The 21,111-nt window shown below is 40.2% G+C and overlaps 1 protein-coding gene across 1 annotated transcript; it reads left to right on the forward strand.

Annotated features, from left to right (window-relative positions):
- Positions 1 to 11,175: 11,175 nt before the first annotated feature.
- On the forward strand, positions 11,176 to 17,150 carry gpr37l1b (G protein-coupled receptor 37 like 1b; the record flags this gene model as incomplete). The annotated part of the gene is made up of 4 exons (XM_083894804.1): positions 11,176 to 11,862; positions 14,541 to 14,849; positions 16,006 to 16,380; positions 16,977 to 17,150. 4 exons carry the CDS (start codon positions 11,176 to 11,178, stop codon positions 17,148 to 17,150), a joined length of 1,545 nt encoding a protein of 514 aa, XP_083750930.1.
- Positions 17,151 to 21,111: the final 3,961 nt, after the last annotated feature.

A 21,111-nucleotide genomic window follows, 5' to 3' on the forward strand; every position in this document is an offset into this window, starting at 1 on the left:
GGCCCCACATCCCTAAAGGGGCCCCACATCCCTAAAGGGGCCCCACCTCACTTTAACCTGTGTGAAGTTATCGTCCTGCAAGTTGGGAAATTGGAAGATTATTTACAGTGTAATGCATTTTTTTTTTTTTTTTACTTAATTTATGTTGTTTTTTTCAGTTATTTACAGTATTTTATTGTTCTATATGTTTAGATTGTTTTATAATGTGGGTTCTTTACAGTGTAATGTATTTTTTTTACTAAGTTTTGTAAAGTTTTTTTTAAAGCTATTTACAGTATTTTATTGTTCTTTACATTTATATTTTCACATACTTTTTAATTATAAGGTTTTTCCATGTTTTTCATTCATTTCGGAAAAAAAAATCATATTTTGACCTCATACATTTTTCGTTGGTGTCAGATTATTTATAACATAATGGTGATGAACACTAGTTGGAAGGAAGGGCCCCCTGGGGATTTTTGCTTAGGGCCCCTACAGACTCTAGAATGGCTTCTGCTAAACTCCAGCTCTGTATGATATTGAACACGTACGTTTATAACGTGGTAATAACTCAAAGCTCATGTGTGTCGTTAAAAACTGTTTTATTCTGCTAAACTAAATGTAAGCACGGGTCAATGCCTTATTATTCTGTACTTGGATCAAGATGTACCAAGTATTAGTACTTTGTGGCAGAAAGAAGTAAAAAGTATACTAAAGCACAAGTATAAGCTTTAGTATTAAAGTATATGTGTAAGTCTTAGTATTAAAGGTGCATTATGTAATAAATCTAAAGCAACTGGCCATAAAATCCTCCTAATATGTCACAGAGACTCAGGAATAATGTTCATATAACAAACTGAACTCACCAACAACAACAGTACAGACAAAATATTTGCATTAAAAAAAAATATCTTGCAGACTGCAAATCATGTTTATGTTTTGAAATCATGTTTTGGCATGTGGCGCCACCTACCGCCGTCTACCAATCATTGCAGTCAGTAGAGTCTCAGCTGCCGAGCAACCACGGGTTGCCAGTTTTGTCAGAAAACCAAACCTAAAAGACCTCGGTATTTTGAATTTGAATGTATTAACAGTTTTTGGCCACATTCTTACATATGGCACCTTTAATGTACTTAGTCTTAGACTTCTGTTTATACTTTTCTGTATAAACCAAGTATACTTCTTAAGTATATAAATAATATATCAAAAGTAAACTTCAAGCATTCTGCCTCAGTTTTAGTATAAAATAAGTATACTTATGTATAAGTACAAGTACACCATGTCTGCCACTGCCTTCAGTCTGCAGGCTTCAACTTAAGAGCAGAAGAAACTTAGGGTTAGTTGAAGAAAAGCTGCCACAGAGAGGTTAGGCTCATGTTGCCATGGTAACTGACTGAGCGTTAAGCTGAACTGGCTTTTTGAAACTGAAAAACCAGAGTTTCCCTCATCTCAGGGTTAACTTAGTCAGATTTTTAACTAAACCTGCTTTCTGAAACGGGCCCTGGATCTTAAAGCAGCAGTCAGGCTCAACTGTGATTCACCACATCAACCTGTGGAGGGCAGCGTTTGACCTCTGAATCTACAGCTTGTGTGGGTTAGAGAATTAGATTAATAGTTTTTCTCTCGCATGTTTCAAACCGTCGTCTCCATCATCCTACAAGAGGACACTTGCTTCACACCAATGATTAAGCAGACTCCTCCCCTCTGCTGTTTAACTCCGCCCCTCTTGTCTGAGGTGACCAGATTAAAAAGGACAAACTCTTGTGTCGTCTTCACTCTGAAACAACACTTTCAGAAACAACCATGGCTCGTTATAATGTGGCTGCTTTGGCTCTCGTCGTTCTCCTGATGCTTTATGGTAAGTTTACAGATACATGACTGTGTGTGTTTGACCTTTGTCACATTTCAACATTTGTGCTGATGATCAAACATTTTTACAACCAAAACAAACTTCATGTTTGGATTTTTCTCTCCTCAGTTGCAGAGAACGAGGTTCAGGTTGCTGCTGGGCATCGAGGCCCTTTTAAGAAACCAGAAATAAAATGTATTTTGCGTGGCGATGACAAAGCCTCAAAAGAAGCAGCTTGCAGGAACGACCGCATGTAAGTTGAGTCGTCCAGATGCAGCACACCAATATTCTGTATATTTATTTTCTCATCTAATTTAATGTAATAATGTTTCTTTCTTCTTTATTATTTTTTTTTTTTTAACTAGGTGTTGCATGATGTGGCACATTGTGAATAATAAACACAGACCATGGCATGGATGATTGGACTCTACTGACCTCGAAATATTGAAATCAATTCTTCTGTTGATTTCAGTTCAGATGGAATAAAACATTCCCTTAACAGCATTTGCTTCTTTGTGTTGTTTTTTCATGTTTCTTTGGATTATTTGTCAGAATATAATTTGATTTGTATCTAAAAGTGTCTACATACCTACCAGCGTACAAACATACCTACTATACGCTGATGACACTATTAAATGTATATATATATGTATATACACATATGTATGTATATACATATGTATATATATATATACATATGTATATATATATATATACATATGTATATATATATATATACATATGTATATATGTATATGCATATATATATATGTATATACATATCATTTTTTTTCATGTTTTCAGTGTTTTATATATTATATAAAACACTGAAAACGTGAAAAAAAACCCACAAAGAAGCAAATGATGTTAAGGGAATGTTTTTATGTATATATATATATATATCTATCTATATATGTATAGATAGATATATATATATCTATATATATATATATATCTTTTAACCCACAATCTTTGTGATGGAAACAACTTGCTCTAACACTGAGCTACTGTCGCTCCATCATCATATCCATATATTACATTTGTGTTTTTGTCTGGTTTCAGCAAGTGTCCTCTTGTAAGAGGGTGGAGACGAAGTTTCTAAACATGTGAGAGAAAAAACGAATAAAACCGGATATTTTCATTTTCATATTCATCATCAGCCTGTGGTAAAATCCTTCAAGTGTGAGTGTCAACATATCACTGCTGCCAACAAAACTAATGATTATTTAATAAAGTCAACTCTGCAGTCATCTTCAAAAAGTTCTCACTTGTAGAGGCTAATTTATATAACATTTAAGGGTGGTTTGTCTTTTGTCCTTGTACATGTTACATGAAAGGTGATTTAGAAATGACTGATTATTATTATTATTGATTGAATCTGCATGTGTTTAGACTGAGGAGGAAACATCTCAGTTGTTCACCTGCACGTCCTCCAGTGAGTGAAGTCATCTACGTTAACCTGGAGAAACCATCAGTCAACAGAGGAGCTGGACTACAGACACATTTACATTATACAGTAGCTACATACGTATGTAGGTTGATGTGTTGGTTGGTACGTACACAACAATAATTATCAAGAGTTTGGAGTTCATACAAGGAGTCGACTATAAAAATGTAAATATCATTGACTTTTATTAGTTTTTCTCTCACATGTTTCAAACCGTCGTCTCCATCATCCTACAAGAGGACACTTGCTTCACACGAATGATTAAGCAGACTCCTCCCCTCCGCTGTTTAACTCCGCCCCTCTTGTCTGAGGTGACCAGATAAAACTCTTGTGTCGTCTTCACTCTGAAACAACACTTTCAGAAACAACCATGGCTCGTTATAATGTGGCTGCTTTGGCTCTCGTCGTTCTCCTGATGCTTTATGGTAAGTTTACAGATACATGACTGTGTGTGTTTGACCTTTGTCACATTTCCACATTTGTGCTGATGATCAAACATTTTTACAACCAAAACAAACTTCATGTTTGGATTTTTCTCTCCTCAGTTGCAGAGAACGAGGTTCAGGTTGCTGCTGGGCATCGAGGCCCTTTTAAGAAACCAGAAATAAAATGTATTTTGCGTGGCGATGACAAAGCCTCAAAAGAAGCAGCTTGCAGGAACGACCGCATGTAAGTTGAGTCGTCCAGATGCAGCACACCAATATTCTGTATATTTATTTTCTCATCTAATGTAATGTAATAATGTTTCTTTCTTCTTTGTTATTTTTTTTTTTAACTAGGTGTTGCATGATGTGGCACATTGTGAATAATAAACACAGACCATGGCATGGATGATTTGACTCTACTGACCTCGAAATATTCAAATCAATTCTTCTGTTGATTTCACTTCAGATGGAATAAAACATTCCCTTAACAGCATTTGCTTCTTTGTGTTGTTTTTTCATGTTTCTTTGGATTATTTGTCAGAATATAATTTGATTTGTATCTAAAAGTGTCTACGTACCTACCAGCGTACAAACATACCTACTATACGCTGATGACACTATTAAATGTATATATATGTATATACACATATATATATGTATATACATATATATACGTATATATATACATATATATACGTATATATATGTATATACATATATATATGTATATACATATATATATATATGTATATACATATATATACGTATATATATGTATATGTATATACACATATATATATGTATATACATATATATACGTATATATATGTATATACATATATATGTATATACATATATATATGTATATACATATATATATATATGTATATACATATATATATATATGTATATACATATATATATATATGTATATACATATATATACGTATATATATGTATATACATATATATATATATGTATATACATATATATGTATATACATATATATGTATATATGTATATGCATATATATATATGTATATACATATCATTTTTTTTCATGTTTTCAGTGTTTTATATATTATATAAAACACTGAAAACGTGAAAAAAAACCCACAAAGAAGCAAATGATGTTAAGGGAATGTTTTATGTATATATATATATATATATATATATATATATATATATATATATATATATATATATATATCTTTTAACCCACAATCTTTGTGATGGAAACAACTTGCTCTAACACTGAGCTACTGTCGCTCCATCATCATATCCATATATTACATTTGTGTTTTTGTCTGGTTTCAGCAAGTGTCCTCTTGTAAGAGGGTGGAGACGAAGTTTCCAAACATGTGAGAGAAAAAACGCATAAAACCGGATATTTTCATTTTCATATTCATCATCAGCCTGTGGGAAAATCCTTCAAGTGTGAGTGTCAACATGTCACTGCTGCCAACAAAACTAATGATTATTTAATAAAGTCAACTCTGCAGTCATCTTCAAAAAGTTCTCACTTGTAGAGGCTAATTTTCTCTAACATATATGCGACAGTGATAAAACACCCACAGAGATCACCACTCCTGACCATCTAAAAAGCCATGTGTGGAAAGTTTTTGGCTTTCCATCAACAAACTGAAAAATGACAAATGAAGATATCACTGGACAACGAGCAACATTAGCAGACAAGAATGACATCTTCTTCACCTCCCTCCACATCACAGGGTTTACAGCTGCTCTTCAGAATGCTATTACGGACAAACTGGTGCACTTTATTTGTAAAGACATGAGACTGATGAACATCTCACAGGAGTCCAGTTTCAAAGACTAAATCCAAGAGCTTGAGCCAAGGGTGAGCGCACATTTCATAGACATTGATATAATTCTCAAAACGACCGAAGCTCAGATGAACCACCTGCTGAAAACGTTGCCAGATGCATCGACGACACACTTGTGAGAGTAGAACATGAGTCAGTGTTCTCCTTCACCACGGACAATGCAGCTAAGGAATGGTATTCGAATGGGATTATAGAGGAGAATTGACAGCCATAATCTGCAACTAATGATTATTTTCATCACTGAAAGTTTGACCAGGTTTAAAATAAAAATCAGGATTGAAATGGAATCAATAGAAACTAATGTAAACACTGTTTACTGTGTGGATCTGCACAAGACATGAACTGAAAGGACACACACGGCGCCACCATGTGGACAAAAACGAGGAGCTTATTCTGAAAGTGAGGTTGTGTTTTTGCTGCCGTGTGAATCAAAACGATGAATGTCGAGACAAATGTGATCAGTGTGTTTGTGACACAACCATAAAACCAGAGTTTCTGTCACATCAGGTCTGAAAGCAGCAGTCGGGATCAACTGTGATTCACCACTTCAACCTGTAGAGGGCAGCATTTGACCTCTGAGTGTACAGTCTGTGTGGGTTAGAGCGTTTCGTTTAATTTCTATCTATCTATCTATCTATCTATCTATCTATCTATCTATCTATCTATCTATCTATCTATCTATCTATCTATCTATCTATCTATCTATCTATCTATCTATCTATCTATCTATCTATCTATCTATCTACAATGTAGATAACCAGAGTGTTGCTTTGTTGTTGGACTTATGAACTCATCATATTGTCCATAACAAACACCATGTTCAGACATAAGGGTGTTCATATGTGCACTTGGCACCAGGAGACCCTTTGTCGTGAGTCAATGATCGACTCTGTAGTCATATAATCGGACATGTGGCCAAACGTCTTGGACACTCAGGTGAAGAGAGGAGCAGATCTGTGTGGCGAGTTGACACGAGGTCCAGGACGACCCTGTACGACCAGTGTCAGAGCTTGGTCCACATTACTGAGAGTAAGTCGGTTCTGTTTCCACTGAAGGTTGTGCTCTGCCAGGGCTGCTCTTTGTCACCGATCATGTTCATAACTTTAAAGAACATAATTTGTAGATGCAGCCAGGGCGTTGAGGGAGTCGTGTTTGGTGGACTCAGGATTGGGTCTCTGCTTTTTGCAGACGATGTGGTCCTGTTTGCGTCATCGGGCCGTGATCTTCAACTCTTACTGGAGCAGTTCACAGCAGGGTTTGAAGTGGCTGGGATGAAAATCAGCCCGAGGTGGAGTGCTCTCTCTGGGTCGGGAGTGAGATACTTCTTCAAGTGACAAAGTTTAAGACTCTTGGGGTCTTGTTCACGAGTTGGGGAAGAATGGAACGGGAAATCGACAGGTAGATCAGTGTGTTGTCTGCAGTAATGTGAGAGAAGCCAGGTGAGGTGACTCGGGCATCTGGTTAAGATGCCTCCCTGTGAGAAGTACCAGGAAGGTCCTACAGGGAGGAGGCACCGGGGAAGACCCTCTTCTGACCTGGGAATGTCATGGGATTACTCTGGGTAAGGACTGGAGTTGGACTGGGGAGAGGGAAGTCTGGGCTCCTCTGCTCAAGCTGCTACCCCCACGACCTGACCTCAGATAACCCATTAAGTGCATTGCGCGTTAGTCTAACCCGCAATCTTTGGGATGAAAGACGACTCGCTCTACCACTGAGCTATCGTCGCTCTGTCGTCGTATTCATACATTATACTTGTGTTTTTGTCTGGTTTCAGCAAGTGTCCTCTTGTAAGAGGGTGGAGATGAAGGTTCATGTGAGAGAAAAAGCTAATAAAACAGGATCATTTAAATGTCATATTCATCCTTCATGTGCCAGTGTCAACATGATTATTTAATGAGGTCAACTCAGCAGTCATCTTCCAAAATTTCTCACTTGTAGAGGCCAATTTATATAACATTCAAGGGTGGTTTGTCTTTTGTTTTTGTACAGCGACCTTGTGTTATGTGAAAGGCGATTTAAAAATGAGTTATTATTATTTTTATTGATTGAATCTGCATGTGTTAAGACTGAGGAGGAAACATCTCAGTTGTGCAATGTGCAATATTTTTTTAGGCGAGAGACAAAAATCCTTCATTTATGCTGTGTTCCATGTACATTTACTCTGACACAGTGGCATCTGCAGTGAAACTTACACCTCTGGTGGAATCTCACGAGTGTTATCTGTAGTTTGATATCAAGATAATTCACATAGGGCTTGTAACTGCAGAGGTTTACTTTAGTTTTGGCATGTCATTTTTCGAGAAGGGACTCCAAAAAGAGGGTCAGGGAAGAAGAGGTTAAATGTATATGTATATATACATATACATTTGTTTTTTTTCATGTTTTCAATGTTTTATATATTATATATATATGTATATATACATATATATATATATATATACATATATACGTATATATATATACATATACATATATACATATATATATACATATATACATATATACGTATATATATATACATATACATATATACATATATACGTATATATATATACATATACATATATACGTATACATATACATATATACATATATACATATATACGTATATATATATATACATATATATGTATATATACATATACATATACATATATACGTATATATATATATACATATATATGTATATATACGTATACATATACATATATACATATATACATATATACGTATATATATATATACATATATATGTATACATATACATATATACGTATATATATATACATATACATATATACATATATATGTATACATATACATATATACATATATATATATATATACATATATACATATATATGTATACATATATATATATGTATACATATACATATATACATATATATATATATATACATATATATGTATACATATATATATATATATATATACATATATATATATATATATATATATATATATATATATATACATATATATATACATATATATATATACATATATATATATATACATATATATATATATACATATATATACATATACATATATATATATATATATATAAATGTATACATATATATATATATATATATATATAAATGTATATGTAAATGTGAAAAAACACAAAACACAAGGCCAAATTGACCTGTCATTGATGTTAAAGGATCAATACAAATAAACCTTTGATCAGGGTCATTTGGGTCATTCATATTCCCTGAAAAATGGTTAAGAAATCATAAAGCACAACTGTACATATATACACACTATACATACACACATATATACACACACACACACACACACCCATAAATGAACATCGGACATTTGTGTGTGGTGGATTATTTTTTTGTTGCTTCTTGGTAATAAAACTTCTACAGTTGGAAAACATAGCATGTGTGGCTTGAGCAGCAGAGTTGAGTATGTCAATAAATAAATAAATACATAAAAAATACTCAAACTCAAAACTTGCCAAATGTTCTCTGCCACTGCCAAACACACGATTCATTACATCCATATAGATAGATAGATAGATAGATAGATAGATAGATAGATAGATAGATAGATAGATAGATAGATAGATAGATAGATAGATAGATAGATAGATAGATAGATAGATAGATAGATAGATAGATAGATAGATAGATAGATAGATAGATAGATAGATAGATCACATGTGTCAAACTCGAGGCCCGGGGGGCCAGATGTGGCCCGCCATATCATTTTATGTGGCCTGCTAGGTCTATGCTGCTTTAACCCATTAAGACCTGAAGCGCCTAAAAAAATGTCTCTAAAACCTGAGCTTCAATGCCGACTAAATGAAATGACTGATTTCTCAGCCTCTGTAGCAGATATAGGAACACAATTCAAAAAGTATTTGAGAGCTCACACCTGTGGCTTTCCTGTGAAATTTAGTTTATTTAGATACAAAACTGAAAAATTAAAGTGAATAACTATTTCCAATTGAAAAACAGTAAGAAAATAAAGTAATATCAACTTGTGTCAGTGCCTTGATTTAGTCCTGATGGAGTGTGAAGAACAAGAACATCATGTAATGACTGTAACAGTCTGCTTCACATGTGACTGTGATGGTGTTTACAGCGCTGTGGCATCTGCAGGTAAATCCACTGTCACCCCTGGTGCGCGGTTGTAAACACTCCGTCGATTGCGGTGGTAGTTATCGTCGTTATCGCCGACCTCGTCGTCTTCAAACGTAATTACGTCTTAACCATAAATCCCGGTCGATTTGTTCAGCGCGTTCGAATTTATCAGCGATGATGTCATTGAAGACGAGAAACTCCTCAAAGTCACTGCCTTCAGAAATCTCTCCGCTGTCAAAGTCCTCCATGTTCGCGCGAAGAAATTTCAAAACAATGTCGCGAGGAACCCCGATAACGCGCAGCCGCTCTCCCGGCGTCAATGGGTTAAGGCGTGTGTTGACCATACACTACATTTCCCACAATGCATGGCGATTTTGTTACCTGTGAACTGATGGCTGCCCGCCACTAGGAAGATAAAGATTGATGCAGATGGAAGGTAGTTTCAAGATGGGAAGGCGAATACATGTTTGTGCTTCAAGGAGAAAAAACGGTATGTCTTTTGTGTTACGAGGCGGTGTCAAGTACGATCTACGTCGGCATTTTGACACCAAACACGGAGCCAAGTATGCAAAGGTTAGTCTTCAAGAAAAAGAGAGAATTAAAAGGCAAACTAGCCTTTTTCTGAGGGTGCGTTTACATTTAGTTACATTTATTCTGTCTTACAGTGACATCTGGCCCTTTGAGGGTGACCGTTATGCTGACGTGGCCCTCGGGGAAAATGAGTTCGACACCCCTGGCTTAGATAGATAGTTAGCTTAGCTCGCTAGCTTAGATAGACAGACAGATTAGGGAATACATCATAATGATGCGTGTCCTCACGACTAGAGAAAGACATGAATGTGTGTGTGTGCATGAAAAGAGAGGGAGAGAGAGAAAGTGAACATGAATGATTGAGCAGACAAATGTGTGAGTCTCTGTGTTTGTGCCAAACTTGTTTGTATGTGTGTGTGTGTGTGTGTGTGTGTCCTCACAAAGCCTCCATACAACAGAGAGAGAGAGAGAGAGAGAGCGAGAGAGCAGAGAAAGAGTCTCGTTCCCAGAGCACAAACCCTCAGAGCTCCAGGACGCCCAGAGTCTCTGCAGATCGCTGCCCACAAACAGCAGCTCTGAGTGGGACACTTCAGCCTGACACCTGCCCCTCCTCTTCCTCCTCCTCCTCCTGCTGCTGCTGGAGCTCCAGCACCACACACCTGAGAGGATTACTGATGGACGGAGACAACGGAGACAACAGAGACGCCAAGAGCTTCGGAGCGAGAAGGTTAGGAACGCCAGGAGTTTAAAAGAGAGAAGACAAGAGAAGAGAAGAGAAGAGAAGAGAAGTTCTCCTCCGGACTACAAGTGCATTAAAAATCTGGAAAAGTTAGGAATCGTCAACAAATGTTTGACTATCTTTTTTGCGTTTCAGATTAGCTCCTCACTCTCCTGTTTTGGGAAAAAGTTGGGGGAAAATCTTTGGGAATTTTAATCCGACACCTGATTTGAATTCAAACGTGAAAAGCCTGCGTCATGTCTCCGCCTGTTGTCCTGTGGTCGTGTCTCCTCCTGCCGCTGCTGTGTACGCAAGCGAAGAGCGTCGGGAAACTCGACGGTCGGGGAAACGCCATGGACAAGCCCTCGCCTCCTCTTTGGAGCGAGCGGGTCAAAGTTCAGGACGGCACCTCTGACCAAAGCCTCCTCACCGAGCTGCTGGACTTGGACGCGGAACAGCGCCACCGTCTGGCCCGCAGCACCGACGAGGACGAGCAACAGTCCACGTTCGGACAGTCGTTTGAGAACGACTTTGTGACGACGCCGCAGGTCACCGCCTTCAACAACGCGACGAGCGTAGCAGCAGGGGGCGACGGCGTTGGCGTCAATGACGACGGTCTCCGTGGAAACACTTCCACCTCCAACAATGACGCCGTGAGATTCTTCAACCCGTTCAGCCCAGTGGTGGAGAGTCCGTACGTAACGTACGCCGTGCTCCTCGCGGCGGGGCTGGTGCTGGCGGTGGGCGTGGTCGGGAACATGGTGGTGATGTGCGTCGTCTGGAACAACTACTACATGAGGTCGGCCTGGAACTACCTGCTGGCCAGCATGGCGTTCTGGGACTTCCTGGTTCTGGTGTTCTGCCTCCCTGTGGTCGTCCTGAATCACCTCACCCACAGGAGGATCCTGGGTGACATCACCTGCCGCATGGTGCCTTATATGGAGGTGGGTGGAGCTTGTGTTGAGGTGGGAGGGAATAAAACTGCTCCTTTTACAATTCGGTCTTACACCTTATAGTCTCCGCTAGGGCAAATTATGTATGTGTAAGTTTTGGCTGTGTTTACCCATAATGCCCTTGTAGTTCGCTTCCTGCATTTGGTTAGCTTAAAGGTGCCATATGTAAGAATGTGGCCAAAAACGGTTACTACATTCAAATTTAAAATACTGAGGTCTTTTAAGTTTCGTTTTCTAACGTAACTGGCAACCCGTGGTTGCTCAGCAGCTAAGACTCTACTGACTGCAATGATTGGTAGACGGCGGTAGGTGGCGCCACATGCCAAAACATGATTTCAAAACATAAACATGATTTGCAGTCTGCAAAATATTTTTTTAATGCAAATATTTTGGCTGTACTGTTGTTGTTGGTGAGTTCAGTTTGTTATATGAACATTATTCCTGAGTCTCTGTGACATATTAGGAGGATTTTATGGCCAGTTGCTTCAGATTTATTACATAATGCACCTTTAAAGCGAAAACTGAGTGCTATCGCTGCTTTGATGCGCATCAGAGTTCGGTTGCACATTCACACCTACCCAAACAAACCGGACTTTCTGAGCAAACGAACTAGGGTTTGATCAAGAAGGGCTGGTGTGAATGTAGCCTAAGTTGAGTTTACTGGGGGGCCTCCAGACCAGAGGGTGGAGCTAGAGGATTAAGTATGCAGTTAATTAAGTTAAAGGTGCAACCCTGGATGGGTTCCCACTTCTGTTTTTTGTTGCAACACTTCCAGTATTTCTGTCACATATCACATGAACAGAGCAAGTTTTATATAATCGTGATGTCGTGGGAAAGCAGCGTCACAGTGCCACACACAGGCCTGGCATGTGTACTACAAAAAAGGTTCAGGTTGTGAAGTTAAATTTAATCGTTATATAATATATTGTATCATAATCTTTGGCTAAAACAATCAAATACAGTTGAATATCAATGTTATTCAACACACACTACTCACTGCAGGGCTGTCGAGGCCACGCTGGTCTGCCGCCATCTAGTGGTTCATGTGTTCAGTTCTTTTATTTGTTAATTTGGTCATTAAAATAGTGTAAATCAGAACACCCATGAAGGGATGAAAATGTGTTGAAGTTTTATGGACCAATCAAGAGAAAGTAATCGACTACAGACGACCAACTGAAAAACCTATTTTTTCATCATATTTACTGCACATTTTCTAACCATTCATTCATTAATTCATCTTCTACTGCTTTATCCTCCACATGAGGGGCACCAAGGCCACATAGAGACAAACAACCATCCAATCTCTCTCTCACGTCTACAGTCACTTCAGAGTGTCCAGTTGACCTTATCCCTCATCTCTTGGGGATTAGTACTTTTTATACTGTGGGAGGAAACCAGAGAACCTGGAGAAAACCCACTCTGAGTGGAGAACATGCAAACTCCTGCAGAAAGACCTTCTTCCATCCAGGTGCGAGCCCAGGTCTTCTTGCTGCAAAGGCCAACATGCTAACCACTACACCCACCTCGTGTCCAACGTTCTAATTAATCAACCTAATGACGGACTATTGGCCAATTCCAATTCCTATCAACCCTGAAGCTCAACCCTTAATCTTAACTGGCCTCAAAACCAAGTGTTGAGGGTTATTTTGTCACTTAGAAATGGGACACCCCTTAAATGCAGGTACGTCTTCAGACTGTAGGGGGCAGAATGACGCAAAAGCTGCGTCCAGTCTGTCAACTCCAAAAAAGAAGAAGAAGAAGAACACCTTTACGTCAGGATTATTTATTACGATCCGTTTGTCAGTCAAGTTATTAGGTTGTCAGTTAGTTATAAGATGATACTCATACAAATACCACAACCACGAACATATTCAGCTGACAGTTACCACACACCACGGCTTATTGAAAAGTAAACCATAGCAAACGATCGCTTGTCCGCACCGGCCGGCTATTGACAAAAGATTGTAGAATAAAAATAAATGTTACGCAACAATGACGTCAGTAATCCATAAAATGGGCCTAAACTAAGATAATACAATGGTTTTCATCATTTTTATATCTCTATTAACAAAGAAAATACTTCATTTGTAGCGTACTCGTTTCACTTCTTTCGGCGCCATCTTTGTTATGGCAAAACACGCAATGCATTCTGGGTAGCCCTTGTTCCCAAGGGTGGTCTCGGAAAATCTCAATATTGAGGGCGATACAGCCCTTAAACTTGCCCCTCAACTTAATTTTTCTGAGAATCGGGACAGCACTTGCACTAGAGGGAGCATTTTTGAGATTGAGGGTTAAGCAAGGAATTGAATCATTTAATCATGAGCACTTTAACGTAAAGTAAAGTAAAGTAAAGTAAAGTAAAGTAAAGTAAAGTAAAGTAAAGTAAAGTAAAGTAAAGTAAAGTAAAGTTAAGTTAAGTTAAGTTAAGTTAAGTTAAGTTAAGTTAAGTTAAGTTAAGTTAAGTTAAGTTAAGTTAAGCGCATCCTGGCTGATATCTGGGCGTCTTGCTCAAGAGAACGTACCAGAGACGATTAAATTGTAGCATGATCTGTTCAGTTCGGTGAATGTTGCCAGTTTGAGACACAAAGTCGCAGATTTCCTCACTGACGTCGCATTCTTCTTCTTCTTCTTCTTCTTCTTCTTCTTCTTCGACGTCGTCGTCTGTGCAGGTCGTGTCTCTGGGCATCACCACCTTCACGCTCTGCGCTCTGGGCATCGCCCGTTTCCACGCCGCCACCTCCTCGTCGCAGCCGAAGGCTCGGCGCGTGGAGCGCTGCCGCTCGGTGCTGCTGAAGCTGCTGCTGGTGTGGTCGTCCGCTCTGCTGCTCTCCAGCCCCGAGATCTTCCTGTGGCAGCACGGCCAGGCGGTGTCGCCCTCCAGTGGCCGCCTGATTGACTCCTGCTCCATCACCCTCTCCTCGCCGTTGACCCTCTACCTCCCGGACTCCCTCCACTCCCTGTTGCTCAGGTACCACCAGGTGAGTCACTCCAGCTCTATACCAGTAGGGGGCGCAGAGATCTTTACAATTTGTTTTCCGCGAGGTTTGAGGTATTTTTAAGTGTAGCTAATGTCGCAAAAACTGGAACAGCTCTGGTGTGGAGCTGATACAGCCCCGGTAGCTTGAAGCAGGTGCTTAAGATGCAAAAAAGTTTGTTTACTCCGCCATGTTGGCAGGAAAAGTCTGATTTTCAATAATGATGGATACTGTAACGACGCCGAAGTTAGCATCCAGATTCACAGCTTCCTGAGCGGCAGTTAAGGGGGGAAATTGAGGGAAACTTGACATAAAACGATCGTGTCCTTAACTTTGTCAAATAAAATAAATGTTTCATGAATGTCATTGTGTCTAAAAACAGAGTAAGACTTTACAAACGCACACTTGACGATCATTTTAAGTTACTTTTCCCCTGGTAAAAAGTAAAAATAAATCATCAATAAAGCATTTTTCAGCGCCTCAAACTGACCTTGGGGTCACCGAGGATCTAGTCTGGTCAGTAGGGGGCCAGGCAAGTGAAAAACATTTTTTGGGGGGAGCAACTATTCATTTGAGGTGAGCATTGCAAACTCGCGATATTTTGCAAGTATCAATTGTGTTTATAGCGTAAAATGTTTAAACTGACGTTACAAATAAACATTTTGTGGATGAGCATACAAAAACAACAACTGATGTTTCCGTCCACTAGATGGTGCCAAGTGCTCACTGTTACTAAAGCTGTTGTGTGGGTGTATCCCAATATTTGTTTTTGCAATATCGTATCGTGACTTAAATATCGTGACAATATCGCTTTGTGACGTCTTGTTTTGAGTTTAAAAAGATGTCACCTCGCGATATGGTCGTCAAATATTTCACGGAATTTCAAAATAAAAGGGTCAGTGTTGACATGGAACGTTATTTAGTTCACGATTACAATTCATGATTGTGATGCAAAATTAATCTATTACTTAAATATAAAGCGCATGTCGCGAATTTGAGGGACTTGCATCGCAAACACCCAACTGATGCTAATTCGCAGAAATCGCGATTGCAGGTACAGGTACTTTGTGAATCCCTGACGGCAACGCAACATACGATAAAAAGAGAAAAAAAGTCCCACTACTGTTTCCCGGTAAAGTAATCGGATGAATTGTTTCAGGGCCGTATGTGGTGGTGTTTTGGCTGCTACTTCTGTCTGCCCGTCCTCTTCACCCTCCTCTGCCAAATGGCCACTCGCAACGTCAACAGCGACTACAGCTCGGCCAAAAAGCAGCAGCGCGACCACGACGACCGCTCGTCCAATCAGAAGCGCCAGGAGCACCAGGCCGTGGAGCGGCAGCGGAACTGCGCGCTGCTGGCGTTGGCCGTGGTGTACGGCGTCTGCGCGCTGCCTGAACACGTGTGCAACATCACGCTGGCCTACACGCACATCGTCCTGTCTGAGGACATGGCTGCCATGTTGGCTCTGTTACATCACTTCCTGTTGTTCTTCAAGGCGGCGGCGACACCGGTTCTGCTGCTCTGTCTCTGTAAGGTAGGTGGCATCACTGAGAGTTCATATTCGCTATGACAAAATGATTTGTGGAAAAACAGATTTTAGCCACTTCACTAAAGACTCGTAATAACGTAATAAGTTGTTCACGTCTTTATCTCACTGTTCAACTAGATATTAGATTTGAACATCACAGTTCACAGGAGTTGTTGATCCACTGCTGCCTCCATCACTAAGTTCAAATGTCTTATTTTGTCACGTCCGCATTTAAAATCCTGCGCTCAGGTTGACCTCAGTGACACAAAGTGACCACACGAGGCGGCAGTAGACCAGCAGCTCCTGTGTCTCCGTGAGCTAAAATCTCAGATTTTCTCTATGGACTTTGGTGTGGGAGAGTGAGTGGTTTACAAATGTCAGTTTCCCGTTGGAAAATTCTGTCTAACAGTAAAGATAAAGACGTGGACATGTTCTTAAGTAAATTTTTCTTTAATGCTAAGAACGGCTATCGACTGTGCGAAGGTTTGAGGACACTCGTCATTCCCAGGCCTGACTCTGAGGAACGTACCATTCCTCGCAGGTCTCGACAGTCAGACTCTAACGCTCTTCTTCTTCTTGTCCTGCGTCTCTCTGTGTTTCAGACTCTGGGTCAGGCCTTCATGGACTGCTGCTGCTGTTGTTGTCAGGAGTGTCAGCCCGACACCGCTCAGGGATCGCCGGGCTCCGCCCACATCAAACTGACGGCGGCCGACGAGACGTCAATCTTATTCGACAAGGCGAAAGACACGTCGGCCATCTTGTCCGTCTCCAGCTAGAGCCATGGGGGATGGGGGATATGGGGGGGGGGGGGTTGTCCATCATTTCCTGCTGCATAAATCAATCATCTCATCGTCTCGTCCGTCTTTAGTGTTTATTAACTGGCCAGTTTCTTGGCTCCTCCTCCATCTTTCTCTCTCCAGTCCATTTGTTTGACATTCTTCTGAGGACACAGAGTCAACCCTGCAACTTCCTGTCTGTGCAGGAAGTGAGGTTTAATGAGTAGAGATTAGAGAGGCCGCGGCTGTAAAAAAGTAGGAGAGTTTGCGTCGGGACTTAGCGTTGGAACATTCTCCTCACGTTCCTGCTCTAATGTTTGAACGACGTGATGACAGAAGACGACGTTTCTGGGTTTGTGGTTTGTCGCACCTGAGACAGATGATGAAGACGAGACGCAGACGTACTTTAATTTACGACAAACGGGGAGAAGACGACAAAGTTTATTACGACGTTGGAGAAAAACATCCGACTCGTCGACGTGACTGTGCTGTGAGCGCCCCCTGTTGCTGACTGTCAGCCTGAGACAAGGAAACAGATTTAAACCACTTCACTAAAGACTCGGCTCATAAAAACCATGTCTACGATAGCTTAAGAACATTTTCACGCCGTAAACCACTCACTCTCCCACACCAAAGTCCATAGAGAAAATCAGTGATTTTAGCTCGTGGGGACACAGGAGCTGCTGGTCTACTGCTGCCTCGTGTGGTCACTTTGTGTCACTGAGGTCAATCTGAACGCAGGATTTCAAATGCAGACGTGACAAAATAAGACATTTGAACTTAGTGATGGAGGCAGCAGTGGATCAACAACTCCTGTGTGCTGTGATGTTAAAATCACTGATTTTCTCTATGGACTTTGGTGTGGGAGAGTGAGTGGTTTACAAACTTCAGTTTCCTGTTGGAAAAGTCTGTCTAACAGTGAAGATAAAGACGTGAACATGTTCTTCAGATATCGTAGACTTAGACATGGATTTTATTAGCTGAATCTTTTGTTAAGTGGTTTAAATCTGGTTAAAATTGTTCTAATGTGAGGATAAAGAAACACGGCGGACAACGCTTCACAGTACAGAACCATCGACCAGGTTCCCAAAGTCTGGATTGGGGGGTCCCCAAAACAGATTTACAGAATTTTAAGTGTGTATGTTTTACATAACATGCATAAAATTATGTTTTAATTAACTTACCAAACATCTCTTGGAGATTATCTTGGAGAGTTTGGGAACACTGCATTACACAATCTCCCTTTAAAAACCTGAACTATCCCTTTAAAAAATAAGTAAGGGTTTTTTCTTCTTCTTCTCTGTGGTGTGAAGACGTCCGAGTGTTGTGGTAAAGCAGGCGGCGAGCAAGTGAGGAGATGTGGACGAGGACGGGAATCAAACTCTCTGTACAGGAAGTTAAAGTGTGTAGGAGGAAGTCGTGTATTAATTTGTGTTTAGCGCAAAACTTTCAACAACAAAAAAAAACTAGATCAAACGAGGAGGAACGTGAATGTAGCTCACTGTAACGTTAGATGTTTGACTAATGACGTGTTTGTACGAAGGGAAGTGAGACGGTAAAGTTTGCGTGTACGACGTGGTTCCTGTGATTTCTACGTACGCAGACGATCTGTGATTTAGGTGAGAGGTTGTTTTTTTTTGTTTTCTTTTCTTTTTTAGAACGTGATGACGCACAAAAACAAGGTGCGATCTCCCGTCACCACGGAGGCGACAGATGATTAAACGCGATGTCGATTCTTTGAACGATGGCATTTGTTGGTTTCACGAATAAAAGTTGTGCAGGAGGTCGTGTTTATCCTTTTTCATTTAACTTTAAAAAAAAAAAAATAGGATTTGACTTTGAAATTTTTATTTGAATAAATTTTAATTTGAAATAACGTTCGGTGTCAGCGAAGTTTGTACGATGTGTTTTGAAAAGTAGCAGCAATCAGAAACCGGCAAGTAAAAGTCTTAAAGTATATGACATTTACTTAAGTACAGTGGTGAACTCAGTGGTAGGGAAGGTTGTCTTTCAACTGGGAGGTTGTGGGTTCAATTCCTGGCTCTGCTAGTCTATACATGTCCTTGAGCAATGAATGGGTGAAAACTGCTCATAAAGCCTAGAAAAGCTAGGAGAAACTCTTCTTCTCCTGATTTTATTTGGTAGTATCGAGAAAAAAAAACAGTTAGAGGAAATGTAGTGGTGAAAAGCTCTTTGCTAGAAATATAAATAACAAAGTAAAGCACAGAGACTTTTATACTCAACTATTATAGCAGTTTGTTTTCTTGCTCTTTTATTTCACGTCTGTGCTCTGGGCTGATGTGCGCCCTCTGCTGGTATGAAAACATTACTACATGTAACTTAAACTTTTGACTTTTTGGACCACATACTAAATGTTTTAATTTATCTAAATCTATTGTATTTTTGTTGTTGTTTTTTAAACGTGGTCACGTAAAGGAATCTTTGACTGAGGAGGATTTCCCCTCAGCAGATCTGCTGCTCTGAATATCAACGACCTCACCAGTGTCCTGTCGCCGTGGGATACCAGCCCACATTCACGTGTCAGAGGACGGACACACACACACACACACACACACACACACACACACACACACACACACACACACACACACACACACACACACACACACACACACACACACACACACACACACACACACACACACACACACACACACACACACACACACACACACAGTGTTCTGTTAATTTAGAAAAACTCAAACTCTTTTCTCATCAACAAGAGTCTCTTTCCTCCAGAGGTCTCGGGCCTGGTTGCCCCTGGCAACCATTGAAGGGGATTTAGTGGGTTTAAAGGGCCCGATGGGAAAAAACCAGAGACGGACAAAAGAGCGAGCGACGACAGGACGAAACTATTTAAAGAACAGAAATGGAAAAACGTGAAACCCTCAGCGCCACCTGCTGTTTGTCTCCTTGAAACCGCAGAGAAGACTTTTTTGTTCTTTTACATACTTCCTAAAATATTTGACCAAACAGAGAAATAACCAGTGCTGGGCCCTAGGTTATCGCACGTTAGCGCATGACGTGTTTCCATGATGACTGACCAGAAAAAGACATGCGTGGCGTCATGTTTACGTGCCGCGACACCGGAGTCCAGGCACCACCGTTTACCAGTTAGCTCCGTTAGCTGCATTAGCTCCTTTAGCGTCGTTAGCGCGCCTACAGTGGAACTGGAGCGGTCTGTTTATTAAAGGAAAAGAGCAGCGCTACAAATAACCAGCGTATCTGTGTACCGCGTATGCGTGCCTCTGTTTTTAAAGTTTAGCGTTTACTTTAGAGACTCGTTTTAACAATCGGGAGTCACGTAAACATGACGTCCGCTCAGTCGTCATGGAAACACGTCGCGTGTTAGCGTTGACGCCGCTAAATGCCGTAATCGCGTTAACGCGCCCAGCACCAGAAATAGCAGAGCGTAACGTCTGGTTTCTTTGCGACAACAATCGATCAAACACAACCGAGCGATTAATCGACGACAGAGAGAGAGAGAGAGAGAGAGAGGGAGCGGGAGGGAGAGAGAGATTGATGTGGAGTTGGAGGAACAGAGTGTTTCACTGATGTTGTTCTCATTAGCAGTGATGAGAGTTCACTGCTGTGAAACAAACGAGTGAACAGAACCGCCTCTGTTCACTAATGAAGCCACACACACACACACACACACGCACGCACGCACGCACGCACACACACACACACGACCGTCATCGGTCGTGCGACAGTGTCTCAGCAACAGACTGGACGGAAACCAACAGCTGTTACATAACAACAGGAAGGTCACAGGTTCGAGTCCCACATCCATTTATATGAGCTGTGTGTGTGTGTGAGAGAGAGAGAGTTCTTGTATGGGTATCTTTGTGAGGACCAACACACTTTTATACCTAAGGGTCAGGGTTTGAATCAGGTTAACCCTCTATGAATGTCCTCATTATGGATGCTATACAAACGT

Source organism: Microchirus variegatus (genome assembly GCF_963457635.1).
Source record: "Microchirus variegatus genome assembly, chromosome: 9".
Taxonomy (NCBI): Eukaryota; Metazoa; Chordata; class Actinopteri; order Pleuronectiformes; family Soleidae; genus Microchirus; species Microchirus variegatus.